We start from the raw sequence: 23,072 nt of genomic DNA, 5'->3' as shown, positions 1-23,072 counted from the left end.
AGATTAGATCATCGACAGTTTTTAGTACTTTTTATAGTTTTGACATATTTTAACAGGTAGTTGAGTAGGTTGTTTGAAAATATTCATATTTGTATATTCCCTATCTAGATCCGGGTGCGGTTTCGCCGCAAACCTATAAATACTAATATCCCACGAAAATAAAACTAAAAATGTTGTATATACTGAAATATTATGTCTGCTCTTAGTGTTTTATTAAAGTTATACGCGTGTGTATCCGCGGGCATAATTAGTCATTTTATATTCAGCCCACATTAATCCACTGCCGGACAAGGGCCTCCTCACCAGTGCCCCCATTCTTCCGATCCTGCGCTAATCGCATCTATTGAGCACCCGCCACTATTCTAGTCATCTGACCATCGCGCATAATATAGCAGAGCTATTAGCAAACCGCAAGTAATATTTAAATCAGTGGTGTCTTTATGTTTATTCCTTCTTCGATTGGAATAGAATATAACAAAATTAAAATTTCGGAATATAAAAATAAAAAAGTCATTCACCTTGAAAGTAGTTTATTACGTTCAATAAGATATAGACATTCAATTTAATATTATAAGAGTTTAAATATTCGTAAAATTATTATGATAAATATGAGATCAATTCTACATCTATCACAACATTTAGAGAATATTCAAAAGAGCCATAGACAATAGGTACATGTATATAGATATTATGACTATGATCCTGGAAACCACGATAAATTTTATTCTACTTAATCGGAATATAATGTATTAAAACATGATTAGATTTAATTAGACTAGACAGTTTTAAAAACAAATATTGCTTAAGTAGGTAATATAAATTAAAACATTATAAGAAAATATAATTTTCTCAATATTTTCAGTTTATATTGTAAAGGCACTTTACAATATAAATTTAATTTTACTTTACTCGAGGTAACTTGTTCGAGTAGCATTTTTTTGTTGGACCAAATATTTAGTATATTTGCAAATACATACACGCCACAGACGCATTGACTGAATTCGTAAATAAATAAATGCAAAATCGGTGCAAAGCTGAGTACTGAGCGAATAAAGTGTGTTCAATGCATCAGTCTATCGCAATCCACTGCTGGAATGCTAAGCTGTTCACCAAAGCTCCTGATTCTCCGCTTGCTGCATCCAGACTTCCGGAACCTCCGGCCCTTCAGGAACTTATTCTGATTTCATTACTCAAGGACTCGTCTGCTCCAACATATTTGACCAACCCCCTGCCACTTCAGTCTGCTTATCTTGCAGGCTATGTCAGTAGCTCGCGTTCTTCTCCGGATAATCTCATTTCTGATGTTGTCGTTCAAAGAGACTCCAAGTATAGTTCGCTCTGTATCCCAAACGAATACTTTGATCGGCTTCCTCCTCGAAGTTGTTCCTACAGGTAGGTTATATTTACCAACAACTTCCGAGAGATTTCCCTTTGACGTATATTGATCCCGGCACGATATGCCTGTTGCAAATGAGCTTGGGCCTGTGCAAGTACATACCGAAACAAACACTCGCTTATGCTACGCAACATTTCGATAAGTTTGACTCTGCAATGATGACAATATCATCGAATTGATGGTGTGCGATGAACATTTACATTGTCTCCATATCCACCCCAATCCCGCGTCTTGACTAATGTCTATACATCGAATTTAGCGAACACTGCAAATACGCTAAAATGTTACATCGAGTGAAGTGCCACCATTTTAATATAAGCAGAACCTCCAAAAATGTATGCCGTATAGCTTAATTAAAATCGACATACTGCTATTAATTTTATCAAACGATATACAAATTATACAACATAAAATGTAAATACTCAAATAGTTTTTTCTACACTTTATTTCAAATATTTCGTTTAGAAATATAGAATTACAAACGGATATTTAACTGAATAGACAATTTATAGAATAATAAAAAGTAAAAATATAATAAAAAAAAAAAATTTTAAAAACACGTTTGTGTGACAAATATGCATTACAAATAACAAAACATGGTATAATAATTTAACAATGAAAACATATTTGTGTTACAATAATTTCACAAATTAATTGATAAACAGTTTTTTGCAATTCCCGAAAAAAGGGTACCGCTGGTTTTTTAGTGGGTATTCCGATGTTAGGGGCGCACTTGGAGCTCTGGACACCGGCGAGTCCTACATACTACTATTTCCGGGGAAACGCGTAACGCGTATTTCTAGTGATTAAAAAAAAAGACTTGGGATTTTAACCTAGGATCTCATAGCCAGTAGACCAATGAGGTAGTAACATAACTAAATAACAGGTAATTTATACAAATGAATTTTATAATTCCTCATAAGCTTTTTTTGTAAGTGAAATCAATTAAATAATAAAAAAATATTAATAACTTTCAAATATTTTATATTAATTCTCATAACAATAAAAAAACCTATAAAAAAAACAATCAAAGAAAAACTATCTTTTTAAATTATGAGTATCATATTTTTCTATTTACCTGCATAATATACAGTTTTTCCTACATTCATGATTCTAACCTGGATATATATTATTACATAAATTGAGATCATACCCAACGGCCTACACCACAATAAAAGTGTATGATAGTACACTATGCAATTTTCATTATTGATTATTATTACAAACTACTACAAAGAACAGTATAATTAACTGCATTAAAAATAATTTTATTGCTATAACAAAAATAATCATGAGTTACACAACATTTTTAACAAACTACAAATAATATGCTGCAGAGATGGCTGATGGATAAACAAAGAACAGTACAGTGAAGCTAAATATTGTAAAGACACCTTTGTGTGCTCGAGAAATTAAGAACTCTTAAGAGCTCTGGGGTCTTTTCCCGCAATGGGAAATGATGAACATGATGAACACGATGACATGATGAACTTGATGACATGATGAACATGATGACATGATGAACAATTAGGGACATATAGACATTAGATTGAAGATGATAATTTATTAGTAAAACACATTCAATGACTAAATGCCACATTGAATGTTGAAGTATATGAAATAATTCATTTAGAATCATTTTTGCTTATTCGTGTGACTTGCTTAATGTGAAGTTTTTTTAAACAATTATATAACTAATGTAGAGATGTGACAGGCAGTAACAGCCTTTATCATTGTATTTGGATAAAATAAATCTTAAAAGGCTAACATTACAAATGGTCTAATCGTCCATGCATAAACTTAAGACTTATTAAGCCATTTGTAAAGTTAGCGAGAACAGACCATTTGCTGCCATTTTGATTGTAATTAAGCCTTTTTATACTTTATATATAGTATTTTGATACATATAATCAAATAACTCTTAAACCAAATAAAGTTAGGACACATCTGAATGATTTTACCAACATTTAAATGGGTTTCTTTAGTCATAAACCATATTCCAAGGGCAAATTTAACTGAATCAATGGTGTTATGATACCCAAGAAAGTAATAATAAGGTTTCTTGATGTGTATCTGAAAGCTGATACAATTTTTGCTGTGTGACATGGATGAATGATGAAATATGGCCGATGCATCACTGGGTGTTCCTGCTGTGTCACTACTGAGTAGAAGTCTTCTTTGCTGATCCTAGAAAGGAAGAAAAAATAAGTTTTGTATAAGTCTTGTTTCCTTTTGTATTAAAATCTGATATATCTTCTACATTTTCCGAAATAACTTTATTTATACATTTAATTAATTAAAATAAAGGTATTTGTAAGCAATACATAAAAATAAAAATTCTTACATTTAATGTTTTCTTTATAAGTCAATGGCATAGGCATATTATTATTTTAAAATATCATTGTTTAAGACGAAGCATCCTAATATAACAAGTAAAAACGATAATACATATAGCTATAACAAAAAGAAACCACGACTTACTTCATAAGCGAAATCTCCCTCACTTGTTCCAAAGTCAACATTTTTCCAGAGCAGTCCCAAAGATTGAAACTAAACGATGGGACTCCATAGCTGAGATTATAAAAAATAATATATTCAGCTCTATACAAAAATATTTTATCATTTTCATCTCGATGACTAACAAATTCTTCCTTTTTAATGTATGTGTTCAATATTTCATTGTCGTTTTGATGTATAGTCCAGCTATCGAAAAACCTATTTGATAACTTAATAAAATCTCTTGAAGCGTATACAAATTCTTCGGGCGATATGGTATTACAATTATTCGCCCTTCTCATTGTGTAAGCTTCTTATTATTGTAAACAAGAAAATGGATCTGTCGTCGAAGCTAGTCAGAACTTAGAATTTTTTGAACACTTAAAATCGATAATCTGTCCATAGACAATTTATATTATGTAGCACAGAGAATATAACCACTAAGATTAACATGACACAGACAAGAGTAAAAAATAGATATTATGTAGTACAAAAAGACGGCTATACCTTCTGGTTTTACTAGCAAGTCGGCCAGGCCAATAATAATAAAATATTTTTTTATTTATTTTACTGAATTGATTATTATCAATTCAGTAATATGGTTATTACCAAATAAATAAAATATTAATTATTCCTCAGTGTTGCGTTTTGCTCCTTCAATTCAATTAAGATAGCACTCATACGCGTTCGTATGAGGATTGAGGGCAACGGGCTTGGAAGATATGTAATGGGAGTTGGGACTTTATGAATAAAATGCAACCGAAGATCGAATTTTGATCGAAGCCGAAACTTATTAATTGGGTATTACCAAAACTTTCTTGAGAATGGGATAGACTTGTTTGTTGATGTTGAGTAAAGGAGCGTAAATTATTTCTGAACAAAAATTATTTAACAGTAACTATAAACTCTGGCAAAGCCAAAAAACGTTTTAACTGCCAGAAAACTCGCTTCACTCATTATTATTTAGATTGATAATAATGAGTGATCACTGAAATAATTGATATATAAATCTCTAAAATAATGGACTACAAGTAACAATGTCTTTTGATGAGTGTTCCGACCTCTCTTCGCGGACCACATTTACTTCCATTCAAAACGTTGTATCCCAGACGGGCTTGCACAAAGCTCTACTACCAACTAATAAAAATAAAAGTATTTTTTAAATCACAATAACAAATTAACAAAATGAAATGTTTATACTGCTGACTGGTCTACGCAGCTTTTTGAAAACTATTTACCCATTTACCGAGTGGTCTATTCCCGTCTTTTACAAAGATTGTCGGTTACATTGTACACAGATGAGATACCGATGTCATATTAGTTTCTCTGTCTACGCATAAGCCTTTACAAGTGGGTACCTATTTGACGTTGAGATTATGATTGATGGTGATGGTGTCAATCTTGTCAATGTCGATTGGTGTATGACTGGATGTCATTGACCGTCCAACGACTGTATAGAAAGAACGTTGGTAGCGGTTATATACTTTTGTAACTGTCCGCCGTCTCCGCTGTCGTGATTTTACAATTGGTATTGGTTTCATAGAAGTACGTTTTATATTATAGAAAAACTAACTAAAATTTAACAAATATAATTATTTTAATTTTAAAATGACACATATCTGCGAAAACATAACATAAGAATAAGGCGCAAGAAGTTGTAGGTAGTTGCCGGAAAACTTGTTTTTGAGGAATTGCAGGAGTGCATCAATTTATATTTCTCAACTTATTTTTAAATATCAGAATATTTTTAATGAATACGGAAGAATACATCGTTTTGAATTTAAACTCTGTTGATTACTATTAATAGTTTTTATTTATTTTTCAGAAGATGGACACCATAAAGAAAAATTGGTTTACAGAATCTTGTGAAATGTGGCCTGGAAGCACATTCTCATTTGAAGTAAAAGAAGTTCTGCACCAGGAAAGATCCCAGTTCCAAGAGATCCAAGTCTTTGATACCACAAGCCTCGGAAAAGTCCTTGTGTTGGATGGAATTATTCAATGCACACAGAAAGATGAATTCTCTTATCAAGTAGGTATTTCTTAAAATTAAAAATATTAATGCATCTTATTAAAACAAATAAAAATATATTCCATACAGGTAATTATTTAGTTTTAAGTAGTTACTTTATTATGTTTACATTATATTCTTAAACTATTATTCCTATTAGGAGATGATATCGTTCCTGCCTCTTTGTTGTCATAAAAATCCAGAGAAGGTGCTCATAGTGGGTGGTGGAGATGGTGGTGTCGCCAGGGATGTAGCAAAACATCCCAAAGTGAAGGAAATTGTACAGGTATTTAAACTTTAATTATATCCTTTAAGGCCGGCAAAGAACTTTGGAAGTATAATTAAAGTGGATATAAGTAGCAAGTATATAGCAGAGCTATTAGCAATTATAATAAAATATGTGAATTATTTTGTATTTTAAATAAGTTTTGCTTATCTCTACTTCTTGGATTGGAATATGTGTCAAAATTGTACCATAATTTTAAACTACAATGCAGGCGATTTTTAGCTTACCTATACTATATATATGATATAACAAATCCGATTGGTCAATATTGGTTTTACTGTCTGTTTGTGATAACTGCCTTGATGATAGTTTTTTTTAATTTTCCCCTTTAATCAAGGCTGCATATAAGTATGCATATTTAGAATTTAAATATAGAGTGCATACAATATGTAAACAATGTTAGTTACAAACTGGATTCATAATTTTAAAACATTATTTTCATAAAATATATAATAAGAGTATATATTAGTTGTTAGATACTGTATGTATAATTTTTTAAAAAAAATTATTTATACATAATTTAATTCCTATTTTGATTTAAGTGCATTATATTTTAACAAATCCAATGTATATAATATTTTTTATATTTAATTCAATTTAGACCATCAATTAGTCAGTCATTAAAGCTATTAATTAACTATCATGAGAATTCTTAATGTTTGTCTACAAAATTTACCAAATCACATAACTTTACAAAAATAAATATCATATTTATCTCTCGTTTATTTATGATAACGACATGTTGTATGATTATTTATCATTCATTAAATAGAATTAATTAAATTTAAGATATTAAAATTATTACTTATTTGATATTGATAAAAGCTCAATCATTTATGATAGACTTGGGTAATAGGTATACATAAATACCTATTTAAAAAAAAAAACCACAAACATTATCTATTCTTGTTATAATATATATTATTTTACCACAAAATGTCAACCACATAAGTGATAGTGTATTTTTAATAGATAATTTATTACTATTAATTTATACAATTATATGTTGCAATGCAGCAAAAAGGTTGAAGGCCATTTTTTTTTTAATTACAAATTAATTTCTTTTTGTAAAATAATATAAAGTTACATTATAAATTTATTATTACTCGCCCTTTATTCCACGTAAATCAAATTTCTCAAAATTTAAACGAAATTTAAATTTGAACGTTGTTCAATTCCGCGGTCAATTGGACGGTAAAGCCAAATTGGCCTCTAAAAAGCTTGGAGTGCTCAACAAGGCGGGACAGTACTTCACGTCGGCTCAACGCCTAAGATTTTACAAAGCGACAATTCGGCTCCAAATGAAGTACTGCTCTCTGGGCGGGTCTATCGCATATATTACGGGGAATGTTCGAAGGAATTGCTTGGATTAGTCTCGGCCGCTGAATTTCCTCACCGGACATCGCGCCAGAATTCTAAATTCCATTCCTCACCACCTCGATGTCTGGAAATCCACAACAGCGCGATTTTAAGGCATTTCCTACCTCGCACATGCACTCTGTGGAACCAACTTTCGCCGGCGACTTTTTCGAACCGATATGACATAGAAACCTTCAAGAAAAGAGCGTACTCATTCCTTAAAGGCCCTCAACGCACCTGCAAGCTCTCGTGTGTAGCAGATGGACGGAGGTAGTCACTTTCCATCAGGTGAACCTTTTGCTCGTTTGCCCACTCATACATAAAAAAAAAAGAAATATTGGAACAATAATCAATTCTATTGCAATTTGTCATTGCCGTTCAAGCGTGATTGTCTTAACGAATATCAAAATCATAATTTGCAAAATGTATAATATTAAGTGTAATTTTTTTTGATAAATTATTTAATTGTCTATAAATGGTTTCTCAAACTATATTTTGTTATATTATATCTTTAATATGTCCTCACATATTGCATAAATAAGATGAAACAGTCAAATTTAATATAACATTAGTCAACATGATAAAAATTATCTCGTCCCAATAACCAAATAAGGTCAATAGATGTATCTGATAACCTTTAATAAAACAAAAAATAATAATCTCACGTCTTTACACTATGATAAAACGATTCGTCACAAATAATTAATATTTTTGTAAATTATTGCCAGCTAATTATTTGCAGTTCTTTAGTGTTGCCTACAAAATGTTTCTATTCAATTAAAATCGAAGAAAATAGGAACGTTGTAAGCACTTATGACTGATTTTACAAAAAAAAAATCGTCAAGTTATTAGGCGATTTACATACAAGATATATATAATTAATTAATTAGTTAACAAAAGTACTAACTGGGTTTTTGGTGGTTTGATTTATTTACTAATAAAATAGGACTACTATGTATTTCGAAATCCATTGGTTTTGTTCTTTATCTATTTATGTTTGTTTGTAACATGAAAATAGCAGCACTACCGACGTCAATGAAACGAATAATAGTCAATTTTATTAAGATAAAAGTTGCTGTTACCGTTTTCCTTTCAATGCAATTTAACATTTAACGAATGAATAGTGGGTCTAGTGTATATTGCTCAAATATATATTACTTATGAGCAGATGTAGTAAAGCGTAAAATTTATAAAAGTTTTTGACTTTATATAATTGTGTACATTTTTTTTATAATTAACTTTTTTTTGTGATTTCAGGTGGAAATCGACGCAAAAGTTATAGAAGTCTCTAAGAAGTACCTTCCATTCATGGCTATCGGTTTTGAAAGCAAAAAGCTGACGCTACACGTGGGGGATGGCTTTGAATTTATGAAAAACCATAGTCACGAATTCGACGTTATCATAACAGACAGCAGCGATCCTATTGGGCCTGCGGTCAATCTATTCCAAGAAAATTATTTCGCATTAATGAAAAGTGCATTAAAACCCAATGGTATAGTTTGTTCCCAAGCGGGTACCTTTTGGGACAGTATGAATTTAGTTAAAAATACACTCCGTTTTTGCAAAAATCAATTCCCAATCGCTGCGTACGCGACGACTTCAGTTCCGACATATCCGTGCGGTCAAATCGGCTTCGTGATTGGCTCTTTGGATGAAAGCGTTAAACTTGACCAACCAACAACGAAATTCTCGCACGAAGAAATAAAAAATATGAATTTGAGGTACTATAACAGTGACGTCCATAAAGCTGCGTTCTCACTTCCGTCTTTTGTTAAGAACGAAATTGAAACTTAATATTATGAAGATGCTCTTGTACTTATACAATATGTTTATTATTGTATATTATTTTTACATTTTAAAATCATTCCGGATCCGTTTATAAATTTCAAAGCTCGAATCGAATCTAGTTTTAAGCGTTTCAATAATGTGGCCTGGTGCTAAAAGTAACAAAGTACATTTTTAAATAAAATTTAAACATGTCTGTTATGCTTTCACGGCTAAACCTCGGAACTGATGATATTGAAATTTGGTATGAAACAAGCTTGAACCCAAAAAAGGATACAGGCTACTTTTTTAACATCATCCCCCTCCCTCTCCCCCTAAAACAACCAACGTCTGTTCATTGTTCCTAACCTTTTATCAACGGACCGCAAAATTAAATACTTTATAATATATTAATAAATGAGGAGACTTTTTTAAAGTGCCTAAGTGAAATAACTACTAAGCCCGATATAAATAAAATTTATACCGGAAGATGTAGCCCGTTTCGGAGGTTACAATGGATAATAATATTGATATATAAGGGGCTGCGCTTCGCAGTTTCAAAGCGTGAATTTCATATTCTTGTAATATGAAGACTGAATAATACTCGGAGATGTAATTATTATATTGCAATACATTCCAGCACATTCCATATTTTTATACATATATTTATAGTCTAGTCTAAATTTTGAAAAGTTTTTTATAATATGTAATTCCTAAATATATTTTTGAATGTCTGCATATATAAAATAGTAGTAAGTACGTCATTTTTGTGATACATAAAACGAAATACATATTATTTGAAAATTGTTGCATATATTATATTTACTGTTAAATCGGGGACAATAAATTTTATTTTTTTATAAACTTGTTTCTTTTATGTATAATATCCTATTAAAATCAAATTAGTTTTCAATTAAAAAAATAATGGTCAATTATATTATTTATAGTATCCAAGTATATTTTATATTTCTGCCGAAATGGCACCTGACTTGAATTTTAACCAAACATTGTATGACAGCGTCAGATAAAAATCAGCCATATTGAGTAGCAGGGTGGTGGAATACGCTCTAAAACTTTTCTCGAAAGTATATGAGAGCTTAGCCCAGTAGTGGAAAATTTACAGACTATTACTATATTCTGCGATCGATACGAAAGCCATCTTGTAAGAACTAAATCTCAACACGCAATCCGCAATGCTCGTAAATAGAATTTAAGGTCTATCAGTTTCCCGCCATAAAGAGTATATGTCAATGTTCTTGTTGCCAGTATAAAAATATAGATTATTATTAATACATATAAAAATGGCAGATACTCTTCAGTAATATTTAATAATAATTCGTATCACATGTAATATTACAATCTGACTTAGTCTTACATTCTTAACCAAATATAAATTAACTTAATATTTTTTTATGAAAAGAATTCAGAAAACTGAATTTATTAGGTAATATATATATATATTATATATATAATATAAATTTTTATCAATACAATAATCTCAGGCTCGTTTATCTGTACTTTTTTGGTTAGAATATATTATACAGATGTCAGATACTATAACATTTGACATCTATCAGAGATTTATCTGTGACACATTACTATAATGCCATAGACAATTAGTAGTTTTATTTAAATGTCTGACATAATCCTAACAATTTCAAATTATAATAAAAAAGCTTAACAGATAAACAAATTAAAAAAAGTCATTTTTAAAATGTAATTTATTCGCTTTCGTGTTGTTCTTCCAATCTGTTTTTCATGATCGTTCCTTCGTTTTCCGCGTCGTTTATTGCTGTAAAAATGGCGCCCGCTTTTACTTTCTTTAATATCTTTTGGTCGTGGAATGGATGATTGTGAGCTGATATCCTATAGATAATATAGAAACTTATTTAACTACTTCCTTTTTAATTTTTTTAATAAAATGTAATGAAAAATTTATGATCATCATAACCTCAAATTCTTCTCAATAATTATTTCTAACCTTCTGTCGCGGAGGACGTAGAATTTCGTACATTGACCCGTCATTGCTTTGTTAGCATTCACTAAAGTGCAATGAACATAGTAATCAAAGATTTCATACCTAAACTCCAAAACGATAAGGTGTATTGTCATTAAAAATTGTTTTTCATATTATTTCTACCAAACGATAAATAGTAAATAGATTCTTTCGAATTGTATTTTTTTAGTGTTACGAAGACAAGATAAGTATATATAAAGACGCTAATTACATACCCACTAATTTTGGTTTTTCTCTATTGACTTTTTTTTTTATATAGAATAGGAAGGCGGACGAGCATATGGGCCACCTGATGGTAAGTGGTCACCAACGCCCTTAGACATACTATAAGAAAGTATACTATAAAAAAGAAGAATTAAACCCCTAGGTGTCAGCAAAGAGGCCAATGCCCGAAATTTCTTTTCCTCCGCGACCGGACTAACACTTAATATTTACCTTTGTACAACAACATCATCTTTAGTGAAGACGTACGCGGGACACTTGCAATTGTTGAGATACTCCACGCACCTCCACTGGCGGGACATATCGCGATTTGTGTGCTTCAAGTAATATATAAATCTATTTAGGATCATCTGCAATGAACCCTGATTAGATACTGTGTACTGTAGTGTGCTGAGATCTGAAAATATATAATGTATATTTACCATAAAATAATATTAAAATTATCCCAAAAAACACATTACATATTACAAAAATAACATATTAACAAGAATATTAAGTATCTAAATACACGATAATTAAATAAAACCTTTGTATGCATTAGATAAGGCCATCGGGAAAACAATATTAATGTTAGTATGTATAGCTTAGTAGTCCTTAGACTGGAAAGTCTAAGGACCAAAGAAGAGCCAACATAATAATATATTAAAATATTATATGCGATTTATATACTATATGATAATATTTAAGATCTTGACTTGACCAGACTGCGGTCTGTCACAGTAAATTTTCACAACAATAACTTTTTATCGATCCATTCTGGGGTTTGAACCCAGCAATGTGTGGCTAGAATAAGTTTGAGCAGTACCACTAGGTTTAAAAAGACATATATGAAATTTTAATACATAGAAATATCAACTTACTTGTTTGATCTTGGATAGACAAACTATCTATATTTGTATAATTAGGAACCATTTCTGTCGTGACATTGTCTCTTTCCTCTGTGACGTCAATTTCATATAAATCATCTATATTATCATCCATTACTTGTACATTGTTTTCTATCAGGCTGCAGCTACAATGAGACACCTATTTATTATTAATAATTTAAGTTCAAATTATATTGATTGTACAAAAAAAATTTTTTTATAAGGCAACAACAACAACAAGCAAATGCTAAGTAGCAGAATGGCACTGTTAAGGGTATAAATTACTTCTTACAGTTACAATGCCGGTCTAAGATGTTAGGCCCCCTGTGCAGTTTAATATTTATTATAAGGATGTCAATACAAATGACTTCATATTGTATTCAATTTACACACATATATGCATAAGTCTATAGTATATGTATATCCATAAGTATAATATATGTATTGTTATATATTGTGATAGGCTTGAACAATACCCTACCACCAAATAATTACTACACAGGGGGTTTTTCAAACTTTAAATATCGAATAGGCAGGTAAGTTGACAGAAAAGGTTGTAAGAAATTTAAATACAAAGGTCTTATTACCTATTTTTTTCTAAGTCAATTTTACTTAGATCATCATTCTGATTTGTTATTTCAAAGTAACAAATATCTCCCTCTGTTTCTAAACTATCTATTTGTGTAGAGAACACTTCTTGCGATTTCTGATGGTCACTTGTTAAGGCCTGGGATAAATTCTGGAATTTGTAAAGAATTCATTTAAATAAATTGTCAAAAGATAAGGACTCGTAAACACTTTACAGTAAAATAATACTTTACTGCTAAAGTTGAGCTTTAATGGCACATATATAACATGATAATAGATAAATGATCCAGTGGGTTTTATCTGCTTAATTTATGTAAAGATTGCAGAAATGATCCTAACCTTTTGGGCTATTGTCGTCCCCATTATTATTGTTTAACGCTAAAAACGCATTACGCCTTTCCCCATGGTAACAGTGGGGGGGTATGTGGGGCTCGCCGGTGTCCAAGGCGCCGAGTGCGCCCCGAACATCGGAATACCCACTAAAAACCAGCCATACCCTTTCCGTCTTAACGAGGAACGCCACGGGATCGCTTGCGCATGCTACCCTGACGCTCTGACGGCCTATTGTCGTCCCCACGAATAACAAAAGCTTAACATTTAATTACACAAAATCAGCACATGAAAATTTAGTGGCGCCTGCCCAGATTGGAACCCATGATAATCAATTAATATAATTTCACTTATGTTTAGTAGATGTTTCAATTAAATTAAATTACCCATACCATCTCTTGTAAGCCCTTGATATGCAGCTCTTTGGCTGCATCTATAAGCTCGTTTAGATCCTCAATAGCCACTAATACTTCTCCTGTGTACATGTACTCAAGCAACGCCGACAATGTAGTATGGGATATTTTCTGAAAATAACATTATATCTACATTAATATTGATCATTGTAGGTGTGAATATTGTATATTTAGTGCAATAAAACATAATACAAAATCAATAAAAGAATAATTCAGATACGATTTGTGCAAGCTCATCTGGTTAGGTACCACCCACTCATATATTCTACCGTCCAGCAGCAATACACACTATGGTTGTGTTCCAGTTTGAAGGGTAAGTATAGTAAATAAGTTGGAAGGGTAAGTGTGCCAGAGTAACTACAGGCAGAAGGGACATAACATCTTAGTTCCCTTAGGTAGCATATTGGCAAGGTAAGAGATGGTTAATATTTCTCACAAAGGTAATATATAAGGGAGGTGATGGCCTACATGCCACTCTGCTTACCTAATACAATAAAAAAAGCAATAATATGCAATACTTACACTTAAAAATATTACAGGATGAGGACATTGAGCTGTAGAAATTAAATCCTTCAAAAAAGGGCTACTCAGTGCCATTATAACTTGGTGCACTTTTACATGATGACCGTCAGCTGCTAAAGTCATATCAACAAATTCACCATTCTGAAATAATATACTCAATTATTTAAAGAGAATTGTATGAAAGTTAAACTGTATGCAGTGAGGATCTACTTCTTTAATACATTCATTTCTATGTTAAGATAAAATATACTGAAAAAAAATAACGTTTCATAAATAAAATACAAATTGTATTTAAATTTATATAATTAAGTTACTTTATATTCCTTACCTGTTGCAATAAACTTAATCCATTACAAATATTTTGAACATGCTCGTCCCATGACAGAGCAAATTGAGATTGTTCCATACTTATTAAAATCAAAAATATTATTTTATTTTTGGTTTTAATAATCGGTCTCAGAGTTCCTAAAAACATCAGCTTGAAGCTTGAACTGTCAACTCAGTCAGTCAATTGTTAAGCGAGTTTTTGAGTGACTGACCGTTATGTCAAAATTGTCAAACAAATAAGCCACAGTGTACTTTTTTTATTAGATACTTTTTTTGTTATTTCAAATCAGCTTAAATATACCTAGCTTTCCCTTCATAAGCTGTATAAATATTCAATTATTTGGAATTACCAAATAATTACCATTAACTTAGAAAAAACCCAATAATTATTTTTTTCAAATAATTTCGACTACTTGTATTTGGTATAAGGCGTGATTATCTCAAAACAAAAAGAAAATGTTTCATTTATAATGCATGTTAAGTACAGAAAATACATTACATTTAAGATAACTAGTGAGAAAGGACTATGAAACTATGAGAAGAAACTAAATGCGTGATGAAGAAAACGACCGATATATTTTTATTAATTAATTTTTAAAGATATCTGTTATATGAATTGTAGATAAATTAATAAAAACATCACTTTATTTAAAATTCAGATTAAGAGAAATTTTATATGGTCATCTGTACAGTACAGTAACAGCCTGTTAATTTTCCACAGCTGGGCTAAGGCCTTCTCTCCCTTTTTTGAGAAGGTCATCTAGTCAGACGTTAAATCTCAAAATAATATTTAGTTTCTATTTTTATATTTTTCCTCTTTAGAATAAAATTACTTGTGTGTCAATTTGCCTCGTGGAGCAGATTTCTCACTTCCATCAATTTTAAAGGTTTTCATTTGGGTCCATATTAGAACTATTGAATGTAGTTTGCAATGATTTGGAAGAAATTATGGTATCCAGAAACCCGCATTGGAGCAACGTGGTAGAATAAGCTTCAGACCTCCTCATAGTGCGATGAGCACAAAATATTGTACAGTTACCTGTCTGAACTTTTTAAAATGTTTAAAGTCAAGTTAGGACGTGGGTATGGGTTGCTACTACGTAATAAATAAACACAATATAACGAGTAACAGTGATTATATTAAATATAAAAAAAATCGTCAAGGCTTTTTGTTACATTTATGTCGTGTAAGTCTACTTTAGTCTATTATGTCTACATTTAGCATCCTTTTTCGTTTTTGCAAATTCTTCAGCGTTTCTCATACTAGAAAACATTTCACCAGAAGCGACTTTTTTAGCTATCTTGATATCGTGGTACGGGTGCTCATGTCTAATATGTCTGTAAAATAAAAAAAAATATATAAGTTAGTCAATTCTAAGAAATAGTTTTAAAGATCTTTTTGGTTATGGTAATGCATGAAGGAGGCGATTTATGATTCACCTTCTGCCATAACAAATACGAAAAAAGAAGATTTAATAGTATGACCGAATGAAATACCGGTGAATTACGGAGTTAAATGTTAGGCAAATGCTGCAACCGCGTACTAGTACCCATTTTAAAGATAAAGAGTGACATACAATAAATGGTCTTCCATAAACGTCAAGCGATTTTTTTTATAGAATAGGGTGGCGGACGAGCACATGGGCCACCTGATGGTAAGTGGTCACCAACGCCCATAAACATTGGCATTGTAAGGAATGTCAACCATCGCTTACATAGCCAATGCGCCACCAACCTTGGGAACTATGATTTTATGTCCCTTGTGCCTGTAATTACACTGGCTCACTCATCCTTCAAACCGGAACACAACAATATCAAGTACTGCTGTTTTGCGGTAGAATATCTGATGAGTGGGTGGTACCTACCCAGACGACTCGTGTTTTAAAATAATTAGCAACAATAGTGATATTGTTTCTATATGGCGAGCTATTTGAATGGTGACAATAAAAGTAAAAAAAAAACATTTCACATGACTAGTGTTACGGACATGTCATGTGGTAGGAATGTCATATAGCATATTATGGTCCGGGAGGTAGCGTTGCATTTTTGGTAGTAATTTTACGTTGCTCGATTGCCATCATTTTCGCTAGATCTCGAATGACGAATAAGTGTACTAAATGTCAGCTGACACACCCGCGGTGTGTTTGGCTATGGCAGGTGGCGAAAGCGGCAAATTAAACCAAAAAAAAGTAATAGTACGCCGGCTAAAATTTTTCTCATATACTTTTAAGTTCATGCGATCAGCTGACGCATAACCAACCCCCCCCCCCCTCCTTCACGATGCAGCTGACCATTTTTTCCAGCTCAGTATGATGATAACTATTCATAAGAGAAGTTTCAGACGGAGTACTATTACTTTTTTTTTTCTTTAATTTGCCAATTTCGTCACCTCCCACAGCCAAGCCGACTGTTACTTGGGCAGCTGACTGTCGGTTTATTTATTAGCTATATAAGATCAACTATCGTTATCAACATGAGCACGGCATACTATGACTTTTGTAAATGCAACATTACCTCTTGGACCATTACAATGGCTAGTTATGGAGTGAGATGAAGAAAGAGATATGGTTAGAGAGGGGGAAGAGATAGAAATACAAAATGCGGCAGCTCCAAATGTTTTTTTTTTTTAAATGTTTAGGCTAGCGCTTGACTGTTATCAATAAATGTGATAAGGACAAGCAAATGATACCTTTTAGTAACGAATATTTTGCACTAGAAATAAACACAATTGATACTTCCATCAAAGTCCATGCGACCGAAGTTGCGCAAAGTTCTGATTTAAAATTAATAGGTAATCTAAAAATAATAATAATAATAAGTGAAATATGTCCCAGGCTAGGGACATATTTCACACACGGCCATCTGCTCCCAAATTAAGCTTGTACAGAGCTATATGCCGGTATTAGCCGGTATTAGCCGTGGAGTACCGGCTTAGAATAGTACTCCCCCAATCTCATCCCGTGGGTGTCGTAAGAGGCGACTGAGGGACGGGGAAAAGGGGGGATGGGCAGCAGCGTCCCCCCTCCCATAAACATCTTACCCCCTACTGCGCTCGCCAACACGCCTGCCCAGCGCGGCGAGTATGGGCAAACCACCTCCCTAAATGGCAGATGCGCCCAAAAAAAGGCCCCCAGTTACCGGCAAGCCCGCTAGGCCCGACCAAGGTAGCGGTCTAAAGGAGGTGGACCTGGCGAAGCCCCGATAACGTGACAAGGAACGAGATAGACTTTATCATCTCGAATAAAAGGCACATATTTAGAGATGTTTCAGTGATCAACAGGTTTAATACCGGAAGTGATCACCGCTTGGTTCGAGGCACTCTAAATATCAACTTAAAAGCCGAAAGATCGAGAATGATGAGGTCTACTCTCCGACCTACCATGCTCCAAGCTGCTCAAGGCTCCGAAAAGTTCCAAATGGAACTTCAAAATCAATTCACCGCGTTGGAAACCATAAGCAGCATTGATGAGAGAACCGACACGCTGGTCAAAATACTGCAAAACACATCCCGCAAGTGTTTTCCGCCACAGAGAAGAGACAACGCACCAAAACTCTCTGCTGAGACACTCGAGCTCATGAGAAAACGACGAGAACTACCATCGTTTTTGTCAGATAAGGCCTTAAACCGAACAATAAAAACGCTGACGCGACGCGATCTCCGACGCTCCAATACCCGTGCCATCAAGGCTGCGATTGAGCAAAATTGTTCGCTCGCAAGTTTGGGAGGCCGCGTCTGACAAAACTTAAAACTGAAAATGGTGGGGTCGTTACCTCTAGGCCTGAGATTATCGGAGAAGTAGAGAGGTTTTATGGGCAGTTGTTCTCTTCAAGATCGGATAAACCCATGGGAATCAGTATTGATGACCAGCGCGCCCCTCTTATGCGCCATTACTCCGAGGAGCTCCCGGTCGTTGACCAAGGAGAGATTAGGGCGGCTCTAGAACAGCTTAAAAACAACAAATCTCCGGGAGATGACGGAATCACAACAGAGTTGCTTAAGGCAGGCGGGACTCCGGTCCTGAAAGAGCTAGCAAGCCTCTTTAATTCCGTCATCCAACATGGCAAGACCCCGGAAACGTGGAGCGGGAGTGAGGTGGTACTGTTTTTCAAGAAAGGTGATAAAACCCTCTTGAAAAACTACAGACCAATCTCCCTCCTGAGTCACGTGTATAAGCTGTTCTCAAGAGTCGTCACGAACCGTCTCGCCAGACGACTTGACGAGTTCCAGCCCCCAGAGCAAGCCGGCTTTCGATCAGGCTACAGCACCGTGGACCACATCCATACTGTTCGGCAGATTGTGCAGAAGACCGAAGAGTACAATCAGCCGCTGTGTATGGCATTTGTGGACTACGAGAAAGCCTTCGACTCCATCGAAACCTGGGCAGTGCTCGACTCATTGCAGAGATGTCATATCGATTGGAGATATATCGAGGTACTGAGATGTCTGTACAACGCCGCTACAATGACTGTCCACATCCAGGACTGTAAGACGAAGGCGATCCAATTGCGCAGAGGGGTGAGACAGGGGGATGTAATATCCCCGAAACTGTTCACCAACGCGTTGGAAGACGTTTTCAAAACGCTGGATTGGACTAGGTATGGAGTCAATGTAAACGGCGAGTACATCTCACACCTTCGATTTGCCGACGATATCGTCATCATAGCAGAGTCGCTGGAACAACTCACCGAAATGCTGCGTAGCCTAGGCGACTCTTCCCGGTGTGTCGGTCTCGGCATGAACTTGGACAAGACCAAGGTCATGTTCAATAGGCATGTCGTGCCGGGACCGATATACGTCGAGGGCAAACCTCTCGAAGTTGTTAGTGAATATACCTACCTAGGACAGATTATACAAATCGGTAGGAACAACTTCGAGAAGGAAGCCGATCGAAGAATTCGCTTGGGATGGGCAGCATTTGGCAACCTTCGTCAAGTCCTCAAGTCGTCTATACCGCAATGTTTGAAGACGAAAGTCTTCAACCAATGCGTCTTACCTGCCATGACATACGGTGCCGAAACGTGGACACTAACTGCGGGACTAGTCCACAAATTCAAAGTCGCTCAGCGTGCTATGGAGCGAGCTATGCTCGGAGTATCTTTGAAGGATAAGATCAGAAATGAGATTATCCGGAAAAGAACCGGAGTCACCGACATAGCTTGCAAAATTAGCAGGCTGAAGTGGCAGTGGGCTGGTCACGTATGTCGTAGGACCGATGGCCGTTGGAGCAGACGAGTCCTAGAGTGGAGACCGCGAATCGGCAAGCGCAGCGTAGGGCGCCCTCCAGCCAGGTGGACCGACGACCTTAAGAAGGTGGCGGGCACCAACTGGATGCGGAAGGCGGAGGACAGGGAGCTTTGGCGCACCTTGGGAGAGGCCTATGTTCAGCAGTGGACAACGATTGGCTGTTGATTGAGAGCTATATGGAAACCAGACAACTGATATACTACATATACTATTTTTCTTTTGTAAATACATACTTATATAGATAAAATACCAGCTCAAACACTACTATACTAACTTTTGGATAACCTTGTCATTTTTAGTGATCACATATGCTGGACACTTCGTGTTGATGTAGTTTACACACTTCCATTGTGAATGTCCTGATGCACTTGTACTCTTATATTTTAGAAAATATAAATGCCTATTTAACACCAGCTGCAATGATCCTTGATTTGATATTGTAAAGAATGGAGTTGGAAAATCTAAAAAATATACATTAAATAATGGAATATTGGTATTAAATGGAAACCATATAGATTATTATAAAACATAAATAATTTGAAAATTAAAACTGAAGTCCAAATCTACATGATAAAGATATATATATATATATATTATAGATAGATTTATATATTTAATTGTAAATAATCAATATCTTATATAGTTAAATGAGTAAAAGAGTTCTAAGCTACAATTTCTTGTTAGTTATTAATATTTTTTTATCATTAACATACCAAAGGGCAATAGCTTTACTTGTAAGATTGAAAACGAGTTTGTAGTCATCTTACTTGAACTATTTTACATTTATATATATTTTTTATATATTTTTCATATAGCCGAGATGGTCTAGTGGTTAGAAGACGTGAATCTTAACGGATGGTTGTGGGTTCAAATCCGGGCAAGCACCACTGAATTTTCATGTGCTTAATTTGTGTTTATATCATGCTTGGCGGTGAAAGAAAACATCGTGAGGAAACCTGCATGTGTCTAATTTCATTGAAATTCTGCCACATGTGTATTCTACCCGCATTGGAGCAGCGTGGTGGAATAAGCTCCAAATCTTCTCCTCATAAGGGAGGGTAGGCCTTAGCCCAGCAGCGGGACATTAAGAGGCTGTCACTGTAAACATTTTTTAAACTGGTAGTAATGTTAATCAATATACTGAATAATTCAAAGAATCATACCATTGGTATCTTGATTGATAATAAAAGAGGAATTCTGAACATCATTAGAATCAATGCTTGCCGGTTTTTTCACTGTTCCATCACAGTATTGCGATTGCATTTCCTGATTTTGATCAAATTCTGCATTTTCAACAAAGTTTTGGTTATTAGTAAATTCATTTTTTGCTACATATTGTACCAAACTGGATCTGAAATTATTATAAGAGTAATTATATTATACTTATTACAGTGTTAAGTGAGCAGTATAAATATTTATTTATTAATTTGTCAATCGAGAACATGAGTCTAAGCCAACCACTTGTTGTTTGGAAAACCAGCAACAAGTGAAAACTAGAATTGACATTAAGCAAGTGGTAGGCTATAAAAACCTAATGAAATACTACTACTATATTAAATACCATCATTAGTGACATAAAAATCCATACATTAAATTGTATAATGGTACACTTACTGGTCCTCCGATTCAACTAAAGTTTCTGATTTTGTTGGCAATATATCATTTTTATCTTCCGGGCTATTTATTGACTCGCTTGCCACACTTGGATCAATCGAATATGTTGGCAAATTTGAAGATGTCGGTTGTGAATTCTGTAATACAAAAAATATTTAAATTAATTTTAATTTATATACTTAAAAAATCTTTGACAGTTATGTTATTACTTAAAATATAGGTATATAATATGTATATATAGGTATATGTGTAATTTATTTTTTATTATTTACTTGGCTGGGTTTTGTAATAATAACTTGAAATTTTCCATCAGTTTCCAGCTTTAATAGAGGTCTATATTGAAAAATAATGCAATTAATTGAAGAAAAAAAAGAAGGGAAATGAAACTTACATTTATCGAAAGGTGCCATGGATCTGTACAAATAGAGAAATTTGATCCATCCACTTATATGAATTATATTAATGTTGAGAGATAAAAAAAATTAAATATGATATTATGTTACCATTTCTTGTAATCCTTTGATTTGTAATACTTTACCAGCTTTTATCAAATCATCTAGTTGTTCTTTTGATACTTGAACTTCTCCTTTGTATACATAATCTAATATTGAGCATAAAGTTTTATATGATACATTCTACAAAAAATATACAGATTACAGTAAAGCAAAATTAACTCATACTTAAGCTTTACATATGTTTTAATTATTTATTGGGCTTTAATATCTATATTATTTAATCTATAAAAAAAATATATTTTTTTTTTATTTTACTTATGTAATGCATTTACATTTAAATTATTTAATCTTATGTATTTCAATTATTAAACTTAATCGATTTCATTCTTACTCACCTTTTATTTTATGTTATTTTTCATTATAGTTGGTAAAGAGAAAGAGAATGATATTGTTGTGACAGATTCAAAATAAAAATTTACACTTACATCTAAAAATATAACAGGATGTGTGCATTGCAATGAACCTATGATATCTTTAATATAAGGACTAACAAGGGACAGTATCATTTGATGAGCTTTTATGAAGTATCCATCGGCTGCCAAAGTCATATCCACAAATTCACCATTCTACAAAACATAATTAAACAAAAAATACAAAAAAAAAACAGTATTTTTAATTAGGTATTGTGCGTTTTAAGAAGGACTTTTTGTAATAAATATATAAGGAAAGAACTAACCTGGCGGAATTTATTTAAGCCGTAACTTATGTTATACATATGTTGCTCCCAGGACAAGGAAAACTGTGTTTCTAACATCGTGCTGAAGATAATATTTCAGTTATACGTTATGATTTAATAATTCGACATAAATTTATATCTGATCAATCAAATATCAATGAATCAAAACAAAAACATTACAACAGAATAAAAAAAGACATTGTTTATTTTTAATCTCTTGGAAATGGTAAACCCAAGGTATCACTACATACAGCTTCAAACACAATATTATAAGATGAATGTCGTTTGATGTGGATGTCTTTTCATATTATTTGTGCGTAGATTTAAGAAAAACTAAGATTATTATATTAAGTTGTTTTTAATTTGATCGATATATTTTATAACATCTTTCATCATCGCGTACTATCACATTTGATTTAATTAAC

The 23,072-nt window shown here is 33.3% G+C and overlaps 3 protein-coding genes across 6 annotated transcripts; 1 reads left to right on the top strand and 2 right to left on the bottom strand.

Annotated features, from left to right (window-relative positions):
• Positions 1-565: 565 nt before the first annotated feature.
• LOC126771367 (ubiquitin-like-conjugating enzyme ATG10) lies at positions 566-4,274 on the bottom strand. Its single transcript, XM_050491224.1, has 2 exons — positions 3,878-4,274; positions 566-3,583 (listed from the first exon to the last, which is right to left on the bottom strand). The coding sequence occupies exons 1-2, from the start codon at positions 4,192-4,194 to the stop codon at positions 3,382-3,384; spliced, it is 519 nt and encodes a 172-aa protein (XP_050347181.1). The 5' UTR covers positions 4,195-4,274; the 3' UTR covers positions 566-3,381.
• A 1,020-nt stretch (positions 4,275-5,294) lies between these two features.
• LOC126771342 (spermidine synthase) lies at positions 5,295-9,607 on the top strand. Its single transcript, XM_050491193.1, has 4 exons — positions 5,295-5,437; positions 5,718-5,924; positions 6,064-6,189; positions 8,806-9,607. Exons 2-4 carry the CDS (start codon positions 5,721-5,723, stop codon positions 9,340-9,342), a joined length of 867 nt encoding a protein of 288 aa, XP_050347150.1. The 5' UTR covers positions 5,295-5,437; positions 5,718-5,720; the 3' UTR covers positions 9,343-9,607.
• A 1,396-nt stretch (positions 9,608-11,003) lies between these two features.
• LOC126771327 (protein bric-a-brac 2-like) lies at positions 11,004-22,817 on the bottom strand. 4 transcript variants are annotated; one of them, XM_050491176.1, is made up of 7 exons: positions 22,648-22,817; positions 14,271-14,411; positions 13,728-13,859; positions 13,005-13,156; positions 12,412-12,563; positions 11,765-11,948; positions 11,004-11,178 (listed from the first exon to the last, which is right to left on the bottom strand). In XM_050491176.1, exons 1-7 carry the CDS (start codon positions 22,723-22,725, stop codon positions 11,034-11,036), a joined length of 984 nt encoding a protein of 327 aa, XP_050347133.1. In that variant the 5' UTR covers positions 22,726-22,817; the 3' UTR covers positions 11,004-11,033. The 4 variants fall into 4 exon arrangements, with proteins under 4 accessions (XP_050347133.1, XP_050347131.1, XP_050347130.1 ...); XM_050491174.1 differs by lacking the exon at positions 22,648-22,817 and adding an exon at positions 14,599-14,755 and having other exon boundaries at positions 11,005-11,178; positions 12,412-12,557; XM_050491173.1 differs by lacking the exon at positions 22,648-22,817 and adding an exon at positions 14,599-14,755 and having other exon boundaries at positions 11,006-11,178.
• Positions 22,818-23,072: the final 255 nt, after the last annotated feature.

The sequence above is a fragment of the Nymphalis io genome, chromosome 10 (genome assembly GCF_905147045.1).
Source record: "Nymphalis io chromosome 10, ilAglIoxx1.1, whole genome shotgun sequence".
Classification (NCBI taxonomy): Eukaryota; Metazoa; Arthropoda; class Insecta; order Lepidoptera; family Nymphalidae; genus Nymphalis; species Nymphalis io.
The sequence above is the reverse complement of the archived record's forward strand: the minus strand, read 5'-3'. Positions and strand labels throughout refer to the sequence as shown.

What these genes read in the sequence shown, in the direction of transcription:
- LOC126771327 (XM_050491173.1), bottom strand. Translation starts at nt 14,745, where the DNA reads ATGTTTTTAGGAACTCTGAGACCGATTATTAAAACCAAAAATAAAATA. An exon ending in ATCCTGTAATATTTTTAAGT is followed by an intron (nt 13,860 to 14,270) that starts GTAAGTATTGCA and finishes TGTTATTTTCAG; the next exon opens with AAAATATCCCATACTACATT. An exon ending in ATTGACTTAGAAAAAAATAG is followed by an intron (nt 12,564 to 13,004) that starts GTAATAAGACCT and finishes GTCTCATTGTAG; the next exon opens with CTGCAGCCTGATAGAAAACA.
- LOC126771367 (XM_050491224.1), bottom strand. Translation starts at nt 4,194, where the DNA reads ATGAGAAGGGCGAATAATTGTAATACCATATCGCCCGAAGAATTTGTA. An exon ending in AGGGAGATTTCGCTTATGAA is followed by an intron (nt 3,584 to 3,877) that starts GTAAGTCGTGGT and finishes CTTCCTTTCTAG; the next exon opens with GATCAGCAAAGAAGACTTCT.
- LOC126771342 (XM_050491193.1), top strand. Translation starts at nt 5,721, where the DNA reads ATGGACACCATAAAGAAAAATTGGTTTACAGAATCTTGTGAAATGTGG. An exon ending in AAGATGAATTCTCTTATCAA is followed by an intron (nt 5,925 to 6,063) that starts GTAGGTATTTCT and finishes TATTCCTATTAG; the next exon opens with GAGATGATATCGTTCCTGCC. An exon ending in AAGTGAAGGAAATTGTACAG is followed by an intron (nt 6,190 to 8,805) that starts GTATTTAAACTT and finishes TTGTGATTTCAG; the next exon opens with GTGGAAATCGACGCAAAAGT.